The following is a 20,326-nucleotide window of genomic DNA, read 5'->3' as shown; positions in this document are numbered from 1 at the left end:
ATTGCAACTGCTGTAGTTACATTTCTTCTGTTTGGTAATATGAAGCTGATAGTTGTATTTGTGAATTTTGTCACCTTTTCAAATAGAGTGGTGAGATTACCTTAACTAAATATAAAATAATTGTATAAGTTTATTAATCATTTAAATTTACTATTTATAAATAAATAAGTAGATATATATAATATTCTTCAACTTATTAATCGACACATTTAAAATTTTTAATTTATTTAATTTTAATATGTAAATCAAACTTTAAAATTTAAACGATTCTCTCTTTTTTTTATCAAATTTAATAATTATAATTAATTAAAACTTATTAAATTAACATACACGATCACATTCTATAAAATTTTTTTAAAAAAACTATATTTATATTTTAAATAAAATAAATTTAAAAAATTTAATTTTTTGCACAAAGCTTGTATTGTCTAAAAAATTTTATTAGTATGAGTTTATTTACAAGTATTTTTATTTACCTATATACATATATTATTTATTTATTTAGCTATTTATTTGTTTATTTATTATTGTTAATTTGTGGGTGATCCTATCCCTCACCAACTACTGCAGTTGGAACTACGGCCAATTTGGATGTAGTTCCAACTACAGCATTTGAACCTTCTTGTGTAGTTGGAACTGCGGCAGTTGAACTCAACTACACTAAACCAAACAAAGGAATTGAGGCTGCACGCATTTGTAACTGCACTGCAGTTGCAAATGCGTGCAACCAAACAGCCCCGTAATGTAGATAATGCAGTACGGACGCTGCATTATTTTGCTAGCCTTTTAGGGGTATGGCCACATCTAGTAGCTAGGCTGGATGATGTTGCCAAATGTGTGTGGTCCATGTTGGATTTCTCTTTTTTAATAATTCTATCTATTTATTAAAGTTCATCTCATTTTTATTTTATCTTCTTTCACTAGATTGTTTAGTAAATCAGATTATTCGACAACTTTACTGCGGTATGAAGCTAAAATGAGATTTCGGACTCCCAAAGCAATGGTTTGAATTTAGAGCTTTCGATCTATTATAGATATAAACATTATTTCATATTTATCCATAACCACGGACATGAGTATTTTCAACGTTTACGTCGTGGCGGAGACAAATATCGCTTTCAATTTTGTGAAAAACGTGGATGGGCTGTTGTAAATGTATGATTATTGGACTTGATTTGGCCTCTAATTTGTTTCCGCCCTTTGAAGTCACTGTAGGTTGATTTATCACACCACATTATATATATTATATATTATATATATATGTACAAAATTTGTGGACTCGAAAAAGGAAAAAAAAAAGAAAAAACAAAAATCATGGATTGATTAATTATCTCTTTGCTATAGTTACGTAAGCCACAGCATGTTGAATGTAGACAATAATTCTAGTAGAAAGGTCCAAAGAATAAAAAAATAGAAGCATTTTGCTATAAATTGTTACTTAAAGTGATTAGCATAAAGATTTTTTTAAAAGAAAATTATATTATTGGTACTCAAACAATAAGTTTGGTCACATTTTGACGTTCAAACTTTAATTTTTCACAATTTCGTGTTCGAACAATCTAAATTATTATAACCAAGCCCTATAGTCTAATGTAGTTAACTATATGATAATGTATAGTTAATTTGACAGTAGTATAATATTTTAGTCATTATTAATAAAAATGTTGTCACATTAGTAAAATGTTACCATTCAACGAACTATAATCTTAAGTGCATTTTCATTGCAATAATCTTAAAAATTAGAGTCAAAAATCGCAACAAATAAAATTTTTAGACATTGCAGTAAAATTTCGTGTTCTTTATTTGGTTTTCGAAACACTTACAATGATTTGTCATTGCAGTAAAATTTTTAGACATTTTGTGTTTATCAAATACATAACTGTTACTTTTCGAAGTGAAGAATAAGGCATATAATAGGCAAATAAAAAGTCTAAAAACTTTTGTATAATAACGGCTCGACCTACACGTGAATTTGAGTTGGTTTTTTTTTTGGTAGAAACAAATCGAGCAAGCGAAAGAATAACCGAATTCATATTCATATATACATGCATATATGGCCCACTAAAATACGTACAATTGTAATCAATTTCATGAATAATTATTATATTACAAATCAATTAAATTTTTTAGAGTTATGTAGTTGGATCCTTGAACGTGTCATCAAACCTAGAGGAGGACCCTAATAATAGTAACGGTTGAATGCGACATGTAACTACACTCTTCCTTAAAATTTTAGTAATATATTTTATTTACACATTAATCCTTTAATTAATTCGAGGCCAAACCACAATAATTTTATGAGTATTTTTTTTTTTAATAAGTTCATGGATTCGGATGGCTGAATTGATTTCTTAGCTATGTACATGATCCGTAAATATTCACCACTAAAATATAATTAATTAATTATCCAGTTAAGAACACCAACATATGATATACTTATACAACATTTCAAATGCCGTATTTGTACACAGCAGAGATGATCTAATATATAATATCTTAATGGTCGCGCCATAGACTAAAATCATACCACTAGCGTAGAATAAGAAATAAAATAAATGGATTTGAAGGGACGAGTGTATTAGGACGTGACGTTTTTAATAATAAAATTATTTTCTTATGTTTATTCGTTCTATTATGATTAATAGAAAATATTTTTATTATAATTTTTTTAAATATTTAATATCTTAATGGTGGTGCCATAGACTAAAATCGTACCACTAGAGTAGAATAAAAAATAAAATAAATAAATTTGAAAGGACAAGAGAGTACACGGACGTGGCGTTTTCAATTAATAAAATTATTCCCTTATGTTTGTCCGTTCTATTATGATTAATAGAAAATATTTTTATTATAATTTTTTTAATATTTAATATCTTAATGGTGGCGCCATAGGCTAAAATTGTACCACTAGAGTAGAATAAAAAATAAAATAAATGGATTTGAAAGGACAAGACAGTATGCTTCAATCAATAAAATTATTTTCTTATTTTTATCCGTTCTATTATGATTAATAAAAAAAATATTTTTATTATAATTTTTTTCAAGAAAAAAAATATGATTGATTTGGTATTGGTGATGTGGTACAAATATAATAACATTACAAGTTTCCTGAATCTTGATAATACTTAATAAATAATATTTTATTATTTTTTATAATTTTTTTTATAAAANTTACAAATCAATTAAATTTTTTAGAGTTATGTAGTTGGATCCTTGAACTTGTCATCAAACCTAGAGGAGGACCCTAATAATAGTAACGGTTGAATGCGACATGTAACTACACTCTTCCTTAAAATTTTAGTAATATATTTTATTTACACATTAATCCTTTAATTAATTCGAGGCCAAACCACAATAATTTTATGAGTTTTTTTTTTTTTTTAATAAGTTCATGGATTCGGATGGCCGAATTGATTTCTTAGCTATGTACATGATCCGTAAATATTCACCACTAAAATATAATTAATTAATTATCCAGTTAATTAAGAACACCAACATATGATATATTTATACAACATTTTCAAATGCCGTATTTGTACACAGCAGAGATGATCTAATACATAATATCTTAATGGTCGCGCCATAGACTAAAATCATACCACTAGCGTAGAATAAGAAATAAAATAAATGGATTTGAAGGGACGGGGGTATTAGGACGTGAGGTTTTCAATCAATAAAATTATTTTCTTATGTTTGTCCGTTCTATTATGATTAATAGAAAATATTTTATTATAATTTTTTTTAATATTTAATATCTTAATGGTGGCGCCATAGACTAAAATCCTACCATTAGAGTAGAATAAAAAATAAAATAAATAGATTTGAAAGGACAAGAGAGTACACGGACTGGTGTTTTCAATCAATAAAATTATTTCCTTATATTTATCCGTTCTATTATGATTAATAGAAAATATTTTTATTATAATTTTTTTTAATATTTAATATCTTAATGGTGGCGCCATAGGCTAAAATCGTACCACTAGAGTAGAATAAGAAATAAAATAAATGAATTTGAAAGGACAAGAGAGTATACTGACGTGACGTTTTCAATCAATAAAATAATTTTCTTATGTTTATCTGTTCTATTATAATTAATAAAAAAATATTTTTATTATAATTTTTTTTCAAGAAAAAAAATATGATTGGTTTGGTACTGGTGATGTGGTACAAGTATAATAACATTACAAGCTTCCTGAAAATCTTGATAATACTTAATAAATAATATTTTATTATTTTTTATAATTTTTTTTATAAAAAAAGTGGACTCGTACAGTCATACTAAAGAGGTATATTTTTTTGTATTGTCACCATTTTTTAACTTTTACATAAAAAATTATATATATATAGAGAGAGAGAGAGAGAGAGAAGGGATACTCTACTCTTATGAATATAGAGTTCTTCGTACTCATAAGTTATTTTTTATAATGGTGTTTCCGAATTGATGATCAACTCTATTAAATATGATCTAGAATATTTGAAGCTTTTAAAAAATAAATTTCGTAATTTTTCGAAATCATAATAAAGCTTATCAAACGTGTATAAAATGAATGGTCAAAATCGAACAGCATACTAAAAATGGATGATCAGACCCTTTAATCTAAGATCAAAATTATTGATCTTTATCTAGATAGTGAATAGAATTTTGGTTAAACTTTAAATATCATTCTTGTGGTTTTGTACTTTCTTATTTTAGTATCTTGTGATTTAAAGTGTATCAAGTTAGTATCCTGTAGTTTTATTTTTATCTTTTCGTCAACATTTTCGTTAATATTTTGTTAAATTATATACAAAAAATTGCAGAGTGAGTCTTTGAGACTTAAGAGCTTGTCGAAACAGTTTCGGAACGGTTTCCCGTTGGAAAAAGTAGACCCTATTCAATCTTTGCTCAAAAGTTGGCCTATCCTGTTTAGCTGAAACATCATCCCCTCCAATTATTATAGCTTTTCCTTTATCAGTGGAGGGTTGGTTAGAAGAGTTGGTTGCGTCACTGTTACCAAACCCTTTAGCTGAAGGCTTATTTGTTCTTCGCACTTCATTAGTTGAGGCGCCATATAATGATATAAGTTTATCGAATATTTATTTTAGTATTCTTTAGTTTTAACTTTGTCACTGATTTAATAAAAAAATTAGTGGAATCGATAATAAAAAGATAAAAATGAAACCATATGGCACTAAATTGATACATTTTAAACCATAGGGTACTAATTAAAGTAAGAAAGTGTGATACCAGAGGGGTGGTGTTTAATGTTTTTTCTAAAATTTTCTATCAAAAATCCAACCGAATTTTATTTTTTACACCGTTAAACTAGTAAGTATCCTATATCGGTAGCTAAAAATTGTCCAGTTTTGAGATTTTTGGATCGTAAGGTAAATGATATTAAAAAATTATAAAATTTGATTTCTAAAAGTTTTAAATGTTCTAGATAATATTTAACGGTATGAATCGTCGATTCGGAAGCTCTATCATTAAAAACGACTTATGAGTACGAAAATAATTATACTTATAAGAATATAGTAGCCGGACTCTCTCTCTCTATATAGAGCTAGGCTTCTATGCTTTTGAATGCACGGAGGTCTCCGCGGCTGTAAATTTTTGTTTGATGATGGAACACCGATTCGACGATTGGTTTTCTTAGGCATGATTTATACTATTAGAACTATTTGAAAATCAAATTTTATTATTTTTCGATATTATTTATCAAGTGATTAAAAAGTCTCAAAAATGACTATTTCAATAGCCGAGATGACACGTTTGTAAGTTCAACTGTCTAGAACAATTCAAATTATATGAAATTTTAATAAAAAATTTTACTTAATATCAAGAGCAATATTAATACTTTCGATTTGAAATTTGAGTCTTTTATCACTACTTTTTATGAAATTTTTATTTTTATTTTTTATTTTGTGGTTATTCGTTCACTAAACAAACGAAATAAAAAAAACATAAAATTTAGTTTCTAAATAGCTCTAAATTTAGTATAAATCATATCTAATAAAACCAATCTTCGAATTGAATGTCCCATCATCAAAAATAATTTATAAACACGAAAACTACCGTACTTTCAAAAATGGTAGGTGCCTAACTCTCTCTCTCTCTCTCTCTCTCTCTCTCTCTATATATATATATATATATATATATATATATATATATATATATAGTTGGAAGTTTCGTGTTGCTTATAATTTTGTAACAATATGTATATATATATATATATAAATGGTTGAAGTTCCGTGTTGCTTATAATTTTATTTTATAACACGCAATGTAAATTGATCTCATGCTTAAAATTATCTTTTTCAAAAAACAGAAAGGCCAAATTTATACTTACATTAAAGATTTATTTTATATTAATTGTTTAGTAAACCAAATTAATATATGAGTATGGGATGTAATCCTATAATTTCGGTATTCAAAAGTCATACTTTCTCTATAAATTTTGTCACCTCTTTTTTTCTCTAAAATAAAAATTACAATCCCTTTTTTATTATAAACTTAACATTTCTTTTAACATTAGGTCTGTCAATACTTTTTCACTTATCCAAATAACTATGTATTATGAATATTTCTGTAAGCCTCGTGTGTCCATGTCGAACACTTCTTTATGCCCATTTAATATCAATTCATAACGCATACAATATATATATATATATATATATATATATATATATATAGAGTTAGGCTACTATACTATCTATAGTACGGGAGCTCCCGTACTATCGTGTTGTTTTCGATCTTAGAGTGTTCAAATCAACGATCCACACCGTTAAATATGATCTAGGGTATATGAAGATCTTAGAAATAAAATTTTAGTTCTTTTCGATATCGTTTACTTAGTAAATAAATTATGTCAAAATGGACGGTGGGAATTGAATACTCTTTAAAATTCGAGCATAGGACTTTTAAATTCAAGATCAAGAATGTTAACCTTAATCTATATAGTTTAAAGAATTTTCTATCAAAATTTGAAGAAATTTAGATTCTTCTACACCGTTAGACTCCAAACTCGTCATAATAGCCATTGAAATTTGACAATTTTGAAATGTTTTGATCATAAAGTAAACTATGTCGAAAAAATATAAAATTTTATTTCTAAAAACTTTAAATACCCTAGATCAGTTTTAACGGTGTGGATCGTTGATTTTGAACGCCCGAACAAGATCGAAAAAAACAACACTATAGTACGGAGCTTCCCGTACTATTGAATAGTATAGTAGCCGACTATAATATATATATATATATATATATATATAATATAATAATATATTATATATATAATGTGAGATGATAAATATTTAGTTTGTTGATAATCCGCAAAATTTTTTGACAATGTAAATAATTAAATTATGTATGGTGAAAATTTTTCTAGTTCTATATATATATAATTATTATATATATATATATATATAATATATAGAGTTAGACTGTGGCTACTATTAGTAGCAAAATCCTATTGTTGCTACCAGTTTTTAGCCTTTGGATCAACTCTTTTCATTATTCTAACTATTGGATTAAATACTATAACCCATGGGGACCACTCAACCTAAGGGGACCACTCAACTCTAACGACTAATATCATCCTGACCCTACAATTTTTATCCAAGGTGAAAACTTGATAGTAAAAAAAGCGTTTTACTATTAATAGTATTCTAGCCTAATTCGTATATATATATATATATATATATATATATAATGCATATATAATGTGAGATGATAAATATTTTAGTTTGTTGATAAATCTGCAAAATTTTTTTGACAATGTAAATAATTAAATTATGTATGGTGAAAATTTTTTTTCTTACAAAGATATGAACTATCAATAAAAATTTTACTAATTTTAATTAGTACGAAAAATATAATAATATTTCATACATAATAAAAATACATTATTATATTAATAATATTATATTTTATTAGTAATGTGCATGTCGCATTTGTGTCCTAATTTTTTGAAAGTTATCTAGTCGTGGTGTCCGAGTAGTGTGTGTCTCGTATTCCATGTTAGTGTCCGTGACGACGTCTAGCCAAATAATTTATTACATAGAAAGTGTAATTATATCAAAATAAACTTAAAAATTTTATATGTACGCCATTCAAATATTCTATTCCGTGAAAAAAATTGAAACAAATGTGTAAAAATATATTATCTTATTTTTCTTAACATGCAGATAATAATACAATATCACTTGAAAATTAAGTTCTTATAATAAAATCTATCAATATTTTTAAATAAAATTTTAAAAATATATAGTTGTTATTGTTATTACTAAAAGCAGAAGTAGAAGCGGAGGCTTCGTTTGAGATTATGAAAAAATTACGTTACGTGCGATGAAAAAATACGATAGAAAAATGCCCTATTTGTTACCGAAATATATTTCTATATATATATTTTTTAATTTTATTTTATTTAGTAATGTCAGATAAATCTTCATACCAAACTAAGTCGAATGAGGTGGCAGAGGAGGTGGCCACGTTTATTGCGTTCCGGTCCGTCGTGTTCGTGGGGTCCTTCACGTCCACATGGTTTGGTCCCTCAAAAACATTAATAATTCCAACGAACGAAGCTTCCCCATCTCACTTTTTTTCTTTTTTTCTTTTTTTTTAATCAGTGTTGCACTGTCCCTCTCACGTGAGGAAGATGCGAAGAGCTAAACCATGTACTCTATACGGTCCCAATTATTCCAAGTGTTTTATTTATTTACGGTGTAAATTAATAATAATAATAATGTAACGCGTGTTTTTGGGTTTTATGTAGTCACGTAACTTTTTTTGTGGATGAACTTCCCAAAATAGCCTTGAATGGAAGGGGCCTAATTGTTCTAATTCCGAGTTAATTTATTTTACCAAATTAGTAGTTCTATTGATTGAAGGTGAGATAGTTTTTTTTTTTTTGCTGATTTAGCTATTGAAGATTTATTTTATATGTGCTTATATTCTAACTTTGGACTTTTTGTTTGGAATATAGTTTATATAAAATTTATATGTAAATATTTTTTGAAATGTAAGATCTACGGATATTGTCATAAATAAAAAAAAATAAAGAGACAGAATGTTTAGTTATATAATTAATAAAACTTGAGAGAGAAGAGAAAAGAGAAAGAAAGAAATAAGGAACCATTACTACTGCACGTTTGCAAGTACAAATAAATTTAAAAATTCTCTATGAAGGACAGAGTAGAGTAGTCTAAATGCTGCTCACTCCAAATTTTTTTTAAAAAATCTATTCTTAATACTAACACATTTAAAATCTTCTAATTTTAAAAAATAAATAATATTGATAGTTTTAATTGAAATCAGAAACAGTACGTAGCCTTCAAAAGTTTAAAAAGTTTTACAATTATATATATTTTTAAAAAAAATTAGATTATAGAAAAACATAAAAAATCTACTCTTAGGTAAAAACGCGAGTTCATTAAAATACTTTAAAAAAGTAATAATATTCCAATTCTAAAGCAATATAATTGTAGTCGAAAAGGAGAAAAGTGGTATTAAAAAAATTTCGTACCTTGATATACTACTAGTTTTATATTGGGGCAATTTCATACATACCCCTCCCAATGTCTAAAATATCATGCATGCCCTTATAAAGTTTAAAATATCATATATGCCCCTGCAAACACAAAAAATTATCACCCATGCCCCTACTGTTAGTTGTGTTAGCTTTACTATAGTTATCAAATGGTTAAAGATGGGTTAACTTTTAAAATAACCTATTTGCCCTTAACTATCCCTTAAGTGAAAAATGTATGGAGACCCCCTCAACTATATGACGTTTTGAAATTGCTCCCTCAATTTTTATTCTTTTATAGTTGACAATCCATTAACTTCTAGTTTTCTAAAAAATTAACTAATTTTAGTGTATGAAAAATAAAAATTTTATCAAGTTTTTTTTGATGATTATACCAAATCTAGTAGCTCTATTTAAATTTTAGCAAATAAATAACTATGTATAAAAATTTAAATAAAAAATAAAAGTTGAGGGTTTTTCCTATCTTTATTTAATCTTCTAAGCTTCAAAATTTTTTTAACCAAAATTATTCTGCATTAAATATATTAAAAAACTAAAATATAATATATTTTAGCCTACGAACAAAACTCTCTTTTTTTCAATTGACAAAAAAATGCATGCATATAGTTATTTAATATATTTTTGATTAAATAGGAAAAAAAATTAAATATATTATTTATTTCAAAATTACTATTACTGATTAGGAACGTGCATTGATATAGGTATGCAATTTTATCTGAACTCAATTTTGAACGGGGTGAACTAAATCGATGCCGAGTAGTTTTAGTTAGAATTACAAAAAAAAAAAAAGAAAATCCCATTACATTCGAACTCAGCTATGATTTTGGTCTATATCCAAACCAAACCTGAAGCGAAACCCAAAGCCGGAAACAAAACCAAAATCATATAAAAACGCACTCTATATAAAATACAATTTTTATATATTTTTTAATAATTAATATATATTAATAATTTAATTTAATAATTCAAATTTAGGTTTACAAAAATTATCTTGAAATATCTATTAGTATTTCTACTGTTGATAAGAGATGAAGGGTAAAAATGGCATTTTAAAAATATAACTCTATTTCACAGAGATAGTAACGGGACTTAACTAATGAAGGGCATTATGATAATTTTTAATATATCAGAGGGTATTCATGGAATTATCACTTTTAGAAGGGCATTGATGAAATTTATAGTTCTAGAAGGGCATCTATATGAAATTATCCCTTTTATATTTGTATTTAATATTTATTTTTATAATAATAAATGAATAAATAAATAAAAAAGTGTCGTTTTTGGGATCCCGCACAGGATATGCAAGAGTATCCCAACCTCTCCCTCTCTCGTCGTATCGTCCTCCTCCATACGTTCTCCCATAAATCCCCATCCCCTCCCCTCCACCTCGCTCCCCACAACACACCACAAACCCCATCCTCTTCGCCATTGTTGGAGAGAGAGAGAGAGAGAGAGAGAGGGAGAGGGAGAGGGAGAGGAGCTTCGGCTTCGGCGTCTTCGTCCTCGAGCAGAAACCCTAAACGGGAGGAGACCGAGTTGGGCGCAATCACGGCTCACCTTGGCCACGGACGGTGGGTGATCCACCGCCCGCGCACGGCGAATCAAGTGGAGACCATCCCTACTCCCCTCCTCCTCGACGGGGCGCGCTGCCCCGCCCCGCACGGCGGCCGCGGCGCTCTCCCCTCGGCCGGTGGTAGCCCCTCCGACCTCCTCTTCCTCGCCGGCGGCGGCGCCTGCTTAGCGCTCGCCACCCTCCTCCCCTTCTCCTCCTCCTGATCCCCCCCTCCCCCCCAACCCCCTCCTTCAAACCCTAGCCCTAAGCTCCCCCTCTGCGTGCGTATATACGAGATCGACGAAGATGTTGACGATTAAGAGGGTCCCCACCGTGGTCTCCAACTACCGGGAGGACGCCCCCGCCGAGGCCGCCGGATGCGGCCGCAACTGCCTCGGCAAGTGCTGCTTGCCCGGTGAGCGATTTGCCCTAACCCTAACCCTAGCCGCATCTGCTCCTGAGAAAGTTGTGATTTTTAGCTGTTTGATTTATGTTTTTGTGTGTTTTTCTAGTCTCAAAGCTTCCGCTTTATGCGTTCAAGGAGGATCCGAGGTCGCTTATATCGTCGTCTTCTTCCTCCCCTGGCGAGGACGAGGCTCCCCCCGCCGACTTCTTCCTCCACACCCTCTTGCTTGGGCAGGTAAATTTACTAGGATCGCTCTGAATTGAGACTCAAAATTGTGTCTTGGCTCTCAAGTTTGTGGTTGTGATTGGTCTCTAATTCTCCGAATTATCTGATAGTGTAGTGTGTCGATATCCGCACAATGCCGTCATGAGATACTTGGAATTTAGTATGTGTTGTTCAGCTAAGTCAAGAATTATATGAGTTGCTTATCTTTGTTGGAATTATCCTTCATCTTGTTAATTGTTGTTTACTCTGAAAAATGAAAGACATAAGATAATCATATATTTGTTTATCCTTATGTCGCATATTATGTTTTTATTGACCAAAAACTTATGCTTTTCGTCCCTAATTTAATGGAATTTTGTTGAATATCATGCTTTTCAACCATGCTGAATTTCAGCAGTGGAATTGATGTGGGTTTCCCCCTCTCTTGTTTGCTTGTTTTTAGTGGGAAGATAGGATGAGCCGCGGTCTGTTCCGCTACGACGTGACTGCATGCGAGACCAAAGTGATTCCTGGTGAGCACGGGTTCATCGCACAGCTGAACGAGGGCCGCCACCTCAAGAAGCGGCCCACTGAATTCCGTGTCGATTGTGTTCTTCAGCCCTTTGATCCTGCCAAGTTTAACTTCACCAAGGTGGGCCAGGAGGAAGTGCTTTTCCGATTCGAGGCCAGCGGAAGCCACAAGTCATCCTTCTCCGAGCGAGCTCCCGTTGATGGAACTAAGGCCCCTAATGTCCTTGCGATTAATGTAAGAGGAAAATATTCAGTATATTTATGTTGGTACTTTAGGTGCCTGAACTTTAGGTTCTTTTGGATTTACTACCTATCTTTTTCTTACCTTTTGTTTTGGAAAATTCTATCAAGCCCTCTCAGAACTTATCCTACTGTGTTAAAAAATTATGGAATACTCTGTAAGTTATTATTAGGTATCAAACTCTTTTAAGGTAGATATGACTAGTCTTAAGTTCTGATGAAGAGCCACCTAAATAAAACATACTGTAACAGTATTTTAGTAGCTTGTAAAATCATAGGTTTTACCCTTTAGATGCCCATTTTCATAGTGTGCCTACCGGTTTACTTCCTGACACAGATGGATTGGATGTTTTGCTTTGGTTCATAGGTGAGTCCAATTGAGTATGGCCATGTTCTGCTGATCCCCCGCGTGCTCGACTGTCTGCCTCAGAGAATCGATCCTGAGAGCTTCTTGCTTGCGTTCCACATGGCGGCTGAAGCAGCAAGCCCTTACTTCAGGCTCGGCTACAACAGCTTGGGTGCCTTTGCCACCATCAACCACCTTCACTTCCAGGTCAGCCCTTCTTGTAATACTTTCAAAGGGTTAATTGTAATGATATTAGTCTCTTCATTTTGAGCTTGATTTCAATTTTGCTCTCCTAGTTTGAATTCTAGCAAATTTAGAATCGAACTCCACAACAATTAACTCCTTTTCATAGTCTTTTGTTCAGGAAAATCGATCACTAAATTTGATTGTGAGAATTGAACTTTGAGGATGAAATTGAAATCAGGGCCAGTCAAATTTCAAAGACTAAATTTGTAGTTAGCCTACTTTTTGCTTGTTTTATATTTAGTGTTTGCTGTTTCGACTGTGGCTGATAAAGGGTGGTGTATGCTATATATTTTACAGGCGTATTACTTGGCCGTGCCTTTTCCAGTTGAGAAGGCGCCCACCCAGAAAATTCCTCTGGTTGAGGGTGAATCTAAGAGTGGTGTGAAGGTCTCAAAGTTGCTGAATTATCCTGTGAGAGGATTGGTGTATGAAGGAGGAAACACCTTGAAGGAGTTATCTGATGTTGTAGCCAATGCTTGCATCTGCCTTCAAGACAATAATATTCCATTTAATGTGCTTATCTCTGATGCAGGCAGAAGGATCTTCCTCTTCCCACAGGTAGATCTCATTCTTCCTTCATATCCACTTTCTTTCATTTTTATTTTATTATTTAGTAGAATTAGTACCTTTGTTCTTACTATTCCTGTCATAGATGCTAATATTTGGTAGAAATTTATTGTGTGAATTCGAATCTGGGTATCTGGGTAGTAACTGACATGATTAGTGAGAGGACGTATAATTCCTCTTCCGGATTTATAAGGATTCTTTTAACTTCCTAATCCTTTACTACCCCTTCTTTTTTCCCCAATCACAAAGTGCTACGCGGAGAAGCAGGCCCTGGGGGAGGTGAGCCAGGAGCTTTTGGACACTCAGGTGAATCCTGCTGTTTGGGAGATCAGTGGCCACATGGTGCTGAAGCGAAAGAAAGATTATGAAGAGGCATCCGAAAGCTACGCATGGAGGCTCTTAGCTGAGGTCTCCCTTTCTGAGGAGAGGTTCCAAGAAGTCAAGGCATATATATTCGAAGCTACGGGTCTTGTGGAAGCCGAAGACAAGGAAGTCGGTAAGAAAGAAAGTGAAGAAGCTTCTTGTCAGTCCACCCCTGTCGGTCCCCCTCATTTCCCAGAAGGCTGTTTGGTTCTTCACTGAAGAAGATGGCCTTTCACATTTATAATATGATTGCTATTTCTAGTTGTGGCTCTCGTATGAATAAGTGCCGTAGTACTTTTGTAGTACTTTTGTGTGCACTTGGTGAACTTGTTACTCTCTAGTCTTCTCCGCCCTATGGGTTTCCTGAGCCTATGAGTCTTTGGCTTGTATGCGCATACTATATGTAATGGATGCTTTTAGAAACCAGTGTGTTGTTTAGTTTCTATGTGTTTAAGCAGATTGATTCGAACACTCCAATGTGATCTCAGGAAATAAAACTTGCACGTTACCGACTTTCCTGTCTTAAGATTTACATTTTATGCTGGTTGAATGTCAGTTTTCAATATCCTGTTCAAAGGAATGTGGCTGTAAACTGTTCCTTCCGTTTATTTTATGTAAATCAAATAGAATGTTCGTGCATTCATTGTGATTACAATAGAACAGATGAGAAATGCAATCTGCAGTACGTGTCTGTGTGATGCACTGGTAAAGAATTGAATAAAAAGGGCCCAGAACTATCAAAATCTATCTTCTTTATCCATGATTTATATATGATCTTCAGCATACAAAGATTCCTATAAAGTTTTGATCAAAATCATATTACCTATTCACGGGAAGAACGAAAAGATGATCATCAAAATAGTGGACTTTAAATCGCCTCTTCCTTGCCTATCGTTACAGTCGTGCCGTTCGATCTAAAAACGCTCCATCGCTCACTCCATGCCACTTGATCAGACCGTTCATCAGAAATAGCAAGTATAACCGACGTTATAGATAGAGATGCAAACGAGTTAGACCAGGGTCATGTGATGATCATCGATCATGAGCACGGTCACACAAAACTATGAGAAATTCAAAGTTTGAATCCTAGTTGATTCAAAGATTTAACCTACCTACCACAATGTGACATTGAAAACATTGAATTGATTTTACATAGTTACTGTAATATTTGATATTTGAATAGCTCGAGTTCCGACAATTGTTGGGCTGCCTCTAAATGTCGACGGGCCCAATTCGATGGGCCGAAAAAGGCCCGATGCTTGTCCTACAACAACCAGAAACAAGGCCTAAATTAATCAACAAAAAATTCCTGCATAATGCTGCAAATCCGCGCAAATAACTCATAATTAGGTGTTAGCATCTTATTCTTCCGTAATGCAATTGATAAACTCACTTTTAATGCAAGGAAGATATTTTATTGTAGTTCTCAAAAACAATGTAGTTATTACTTGCACGTTAGATTTTTCTTTCTTTCTTTTTTTTTTCCTTTTTGTTTTGTTATTGTAAACTAAGAGAGCTAAGAGTTTAGCAATCCTATCCAATCCTATCCAATTCATTAGTATTAGCTACTTATTAAACCTAAATTAACAATGCTAATGCTGAAATTATACTAATACTGCTAAGCTAGTTCTTATACACCGATCGAGTTGCGATCCATAACTGTTTAAATCCTGATGTTCGGTCTCATTTTGCACGTATCTTGTCAAATGGATCCAACTGTTCAACAACACATTCCCCTCATTAAGTGATTAGTCACTCTCCAATTAAATGATACTGAGACAAACTTATTAAGTGATTAGTCACTCTCCAATTAAAATGATATAGAGATAAGCCGTATACGCAGTACTGTTGCCGTATTACTCTTGTACACATCACGAATAATACATATAAAATCAAGGTTGTAAATAACGAATACCGGGCTCATAGAATTTGAAGGATCGCATAGCAAAACACAGATAGTGAGCGCTATAAACCCATAGTGAATTTCATAAAAATAAACTTAATGTGTTTATATTCTTTATAAAAATACATATATAATTTTGAATAAAAGACAAAATTAATTTTGAATAAAAAATAACTAATAATTCCTTTTTTTAATAGTGCAAACCTATACATATTTAATGTCATTATTTATAACTTTAAAATATTACGATTTAGCAAACAAAAAAGACATAAAACTCGAAAATGTATAATCCATTAACAATTTAAATAATTTGTAAATAGATGTCAAAAAGATATCTTAGATAAATGATTAAAATTCATCAAAAAGACATTCTTCTTCTTTTTCACAGGAAATATATATTTGGTCATCCACTTGAGAATCCGATCCGATTAGATGTTTTAACCCGTTTATACTTTTTAAAGTTTTGTACTAATAGCGTCCGCTTTTCGATTGCTTTGTAGAAACCGCTTTAGCGAGTTAAAGTGGCCGCTATGAAGCGGATCAGCTAAATTCCGCTTTAAAAATTATGACATAGCAGTAGCACATAAAATCTATTATAGCGGCCGCTATAGTAGTGACCGCCATTTAAAATACTACACAAAATAAATTTGTCAAAAAATATATTCATACATGCCGTTCGTGACACAGTGATTCCAATTATGCATGCATGAACAAATCAATCAAATCCACAAACAGATAATTAACAAAAAGAATCCTCCTTTTTTTCTTTGTTCTTTGGGCTAATAGACTAAAGTTCTCTCAATTTCGGTGAATAATATTGTAGTTGAAAGTTGGCCTTCGTTACTACAAGATGTATTCCAAGAGAAATTAATACTACTATTTCCTTACCCTACTGTTAATTATGTACATCAAATGAACTATTATGTCATTTGCACAATCTCCAAATCGTCTCCGAGAAATTTACAGTACCTCTTTATGTATACAAAAGAGGAATTCAATGAAAAAAGAAAGGAAAAACCAAAAACAAAAGAAGGAAAAGAGCGCGAACCCGTGAAGCAAAATTGAAAGCCATATTGAACTAAGATGAACATCTGCATCTGGTTTATATTTAAAAAGGAGCCGTGACTATGTCTTTCTTAATAAGTAGATTGTTGATGTGATCATCCATTACTACGCAATCGATCATCTCCGCTTCATCATCCGAGTCCGTTTCGCTTCTCATCGTGGTAAGCATAGGTTTTAGACCCTAAAATAACCGAAATTAAATGATATATATGTATGTATGTATGTATTATATGCATGTAATTTTTGTTAATATGTATACCACAAAATAATAACTCACATCTGTGAAGATCCTAAAAGCCTCTTCTGCAGTTTTGGTACTCAAAACATACAAAGCTGCCTCCTAAAACACACACACAAAAAGAAATTAAAATCATGTTAATTAAGAAGTTTAATAAAACTATACATAAAAGTAAAAGCACTTCTTTATAAACCAATTATATGTCAAGAAAATAAACTTATATATGTGTATACATGTGTATGCTACATACCCTTGCAAATCTAAGTTGCTCAAGTGTAAGAGTTCGAGGCTCCGACTCTATCGACGATTTTCTCTCCATTTTCATGCCCAAGGAACCCATTATTTTTCTCTTCGTGGTGATAATGATAATAATAATCTTAGTAACGATCAATAACAAATAAAAAAACAATTGTGGAGAGAGAGAGAGAGAGAGAGAGAGAGAGAGATTGGATGAATTGAACGAAGCGTTCGTTTACAAGAAGAGAAGAGGTTTTATATTATGGATGTATATATATATATATAGGAGATATAAGGGAGCACGAAAATTGTCGCACACGCGTCGGTCGTACGAGGAAGCAGGGCCACACACGCGGCGGAGGAGTAGTGGCTGGGAGGTACACGTGGCGAGAGGTGAGGGAGGCGGCGGGTCCCGCAAGGATTCGGGGGTTTGGACCTTCGGGAAGCGCGAGGACACGTGGCTGGATCGCAGCGGGGTTTGCGGCCGCTCCCGAATCTCGTCGCGCGGGCTTCGGTGAGCCGCCACGTCATCGCGTGGGACGCGAAATACCCTGCAGGTGCGAGGGCATTATCGTCATTTCACGCTGTGTTTTTCGGAGGTTTCAATACACGTGGTAATGGTAATGTAGTGGTGGTAATGTAATGGGAATGAGAGATGGGAGGAGAGAATTTGGAGGCGTGTCGAAGTTGTGGCCTGGAATAGTATTAGATCGTGACAATTGGCCCACCTTCGTTGACCCAAACCATGCATAATTTAAAAAATTATTGTTTAAAAGTTTAAGAACTATTATTCTATATTCAGATATTTTCTGTCCGATACCATATTAAATTTATATAAAATAAAATAATCGTGATTCTACGAAAGAGCGCGTATATTTCATAAATATTCGTAAAAAAATGAAATGAAACAGCAAGCTGGTCCTTTCATTTAAAACATACAATGTGTGTGATTATATGATTTACTGTTACTACGATAAACTACAATTTGGTCTCATGTGGTTTAACATACTTCATTTTGCCGCTCTATAGTAATTTATATGTGATTTTATTTTTATTTTGCCATAAGAACTATTGCTAACTATAGTGGAACTTTGCTTTTTTCTAAAGAAAAAAGAATTTACATTTTATTATCCCGTCTGAGAATAAATTCATAGAATAAAAAAATTTAAAATAATTAATTAATCAAGTATAATTTTTTGAATCAGAGCGTGACAAAGCGGAATGCACGCAGCAGCACGGAAAGCAAATTGAAGTTTACTTTTTTAACTTATTGTTCAAGACGCAAGGCAAAAAAAGAAAAGATTAAAAAATTAAAAATATCTCCATTGAGAGAGTCAAGGAGAGAGAGAAATGTGCCAACACAATTTCATGTCCAACCAATTCGGAAGGTCTGAGATTAGGATCGATGTGACGTCGTGTTAAAAACAGATGAAAATAATAATGATAAAAATAATAATAAATTAAAAGCTCTTGTTCAATGTCAATAATAAAACTGGGTTTAGACTAAACATTGATTAATAATTAATTAATAAAAAGTAAAAAAAAAAAGAGAGAAAAAAAAAGTATGTATATAGAATGTGGGCATGTGAGTATGCATTTCCCCTCCCCAGATTTTTGATGATGATGATGATAACAGCGACCCCAACCTAATAAATCAATTACAAATCCTATGTTCTGTGTCAACGGTTGATACGTAGATGTGTACTGCAACCCAATCAATTGCATGCTATGTGTCATTTTTCGGCAAATAGCTCTTCGCCAAGTGTCCTTTTAGATTAGGCTTTAGGTGCCTTGGATCACGCACATGTTAAAAGATTGATTAAAGAGTCGGTTAGTGCCATTTGGCACCGATTTATATGATTGGGAGCATTAATATATAGCTTTTGGGAGGTTAAATAATTGGGACATGTAGAAATGATCAAAATGGATTTGTGTAATGCATCTGTAATGGGCCTACATTGAAACAAAATATGAATTGTGTTGAGATCGCAAACGGCCGTGTCGGATTCTGCTGCGAGTCACAAATCGTAAAACCGATTTGAGAGAATCTTCTTTCTCTCTTTGAATTTTTGTTTTATTGAACTGAACAGAGATAGAAATGAACTGAGTTGAACATGAGTTAGTTTAATAAAGATCTTCGAGTTAATGACAATAATATATATATATATATATATAGAATGAGGTTACTATACTATCTATAGTACCGAGCTCCGATACTATAGTGTTTGTTTTCGATCTTAGGGCGTTCAAATCAACGATCCACACTGTTAAATATGATCTAAGGTATATGAATTTCTTAGGAATAAAATTTTAGTTTTTTTCGATATCGTTTACTTAGAAAATAAATTATATCAAAATGGACGGTGGAAATTGAATAATCTTTAAAATTTGAGCATAGGACTTTTAAATTCAAGATCAAGAATGTTAACCTTAATCTATATAGTTTAAAGTATTTTCTATCAAAATTTANTATATATATATATATATATATATATATATATATATATATATATATATATCTTGAGAATAAAAGTAAACTTAACTACAGATGTGAGGCAACTAAGCCTCTGAAAGAACAAGAGAGAACGCAAAAAACGAGAAAAAAAAAAAAAGTTAAGTAGGGTGACAACAGAACATTCCTCAATATCTCACAAGGTTTCTGATCTTCGCGATGACCGCCACAAAGTCTGCACTATACTTTTTAAAAATTATATTATTTCCTTCCGGCCAGATTATCCACTAGATTGTTGCCAGACTGCTCAAGTTTTTCATATAGGTCAGAGAGTTCTCCCTTTCTACCAGCTACTTCCAGATATCCCTACATCGTCATAATCCGCGAGTTCTTGTGGCTCTTCAAGTATCGATACTAGTAGAAATTTGCTAAACACACATTTGTCGAAT

At 32.0% G+C, this 20,326-nt stretch overlaps 2 protein-coding genes across 2 annotated transcripts; one reads left to right on the top strand and one right to left on the bottom strand.

The window, feature by feature from the left end:
• LOC109722972 (GDP-L-galactose phosphorylase 2-like) lies at positions 11,356-14,498 on the top strand. Its single transcript, XM_020251146.1, has 6 exons — positions 11,356-11,494; positions 11,592-11,719; positions 12,153-12,455; positions 12,828-13,013; positions 13,350-13,610; positions 13,869-14,498. Exons 1-6 carry the CDS (start codon positions 11,386-11,388, stop codon positions 14,199-14,201), a joined length of 1,320 nt encoding a protein of 439 aa, XP_020106735.1. The 5' UTR covers positions 11,356-11,385; the 3' UTR covers positions 14,202-14,498.
• LOC109723383 lies at positions 16,674-17,666 on the bottom strand. The gene is made up of 3 exons (XM_020251723.1): positions 17,439-17,666; positions 17,228-17,290; positions 16,674-17,131 (listed from the first exon to the last, which is right to left on the bottom strand). Exons 1-3 carry the CDS (start codon positions 17,526-17,528, stop codon positions 16,994-16,996), a joined length of 291 nt encoding a protein of 96 aa, XP_020107312.1. The 5' UTR covers positions 17,529-17,666; the 3' UTR covers positions 16,674-16,993.

This window comes from Ananas comosus, linkage group 17 (genome assembly GCF_001540865.1).
Source record: "Ananas comosus cultivar F153 linkage group 17, ASM154086v1, whole genome shotgun sequence".
In the NCBI taxonomy this organism is placed as follows: Eukaryota; Viridiplantae; Streptophyta; class Magnoliopsida; order Poales; family Bromeliaceae; genus Ananas; species Ananas comosus.
The sequence above is the reverse complement of the archived record's forward strand: the minus strand, read 5'-3'. Positions and strand labels throughout refer to the sequence as shown.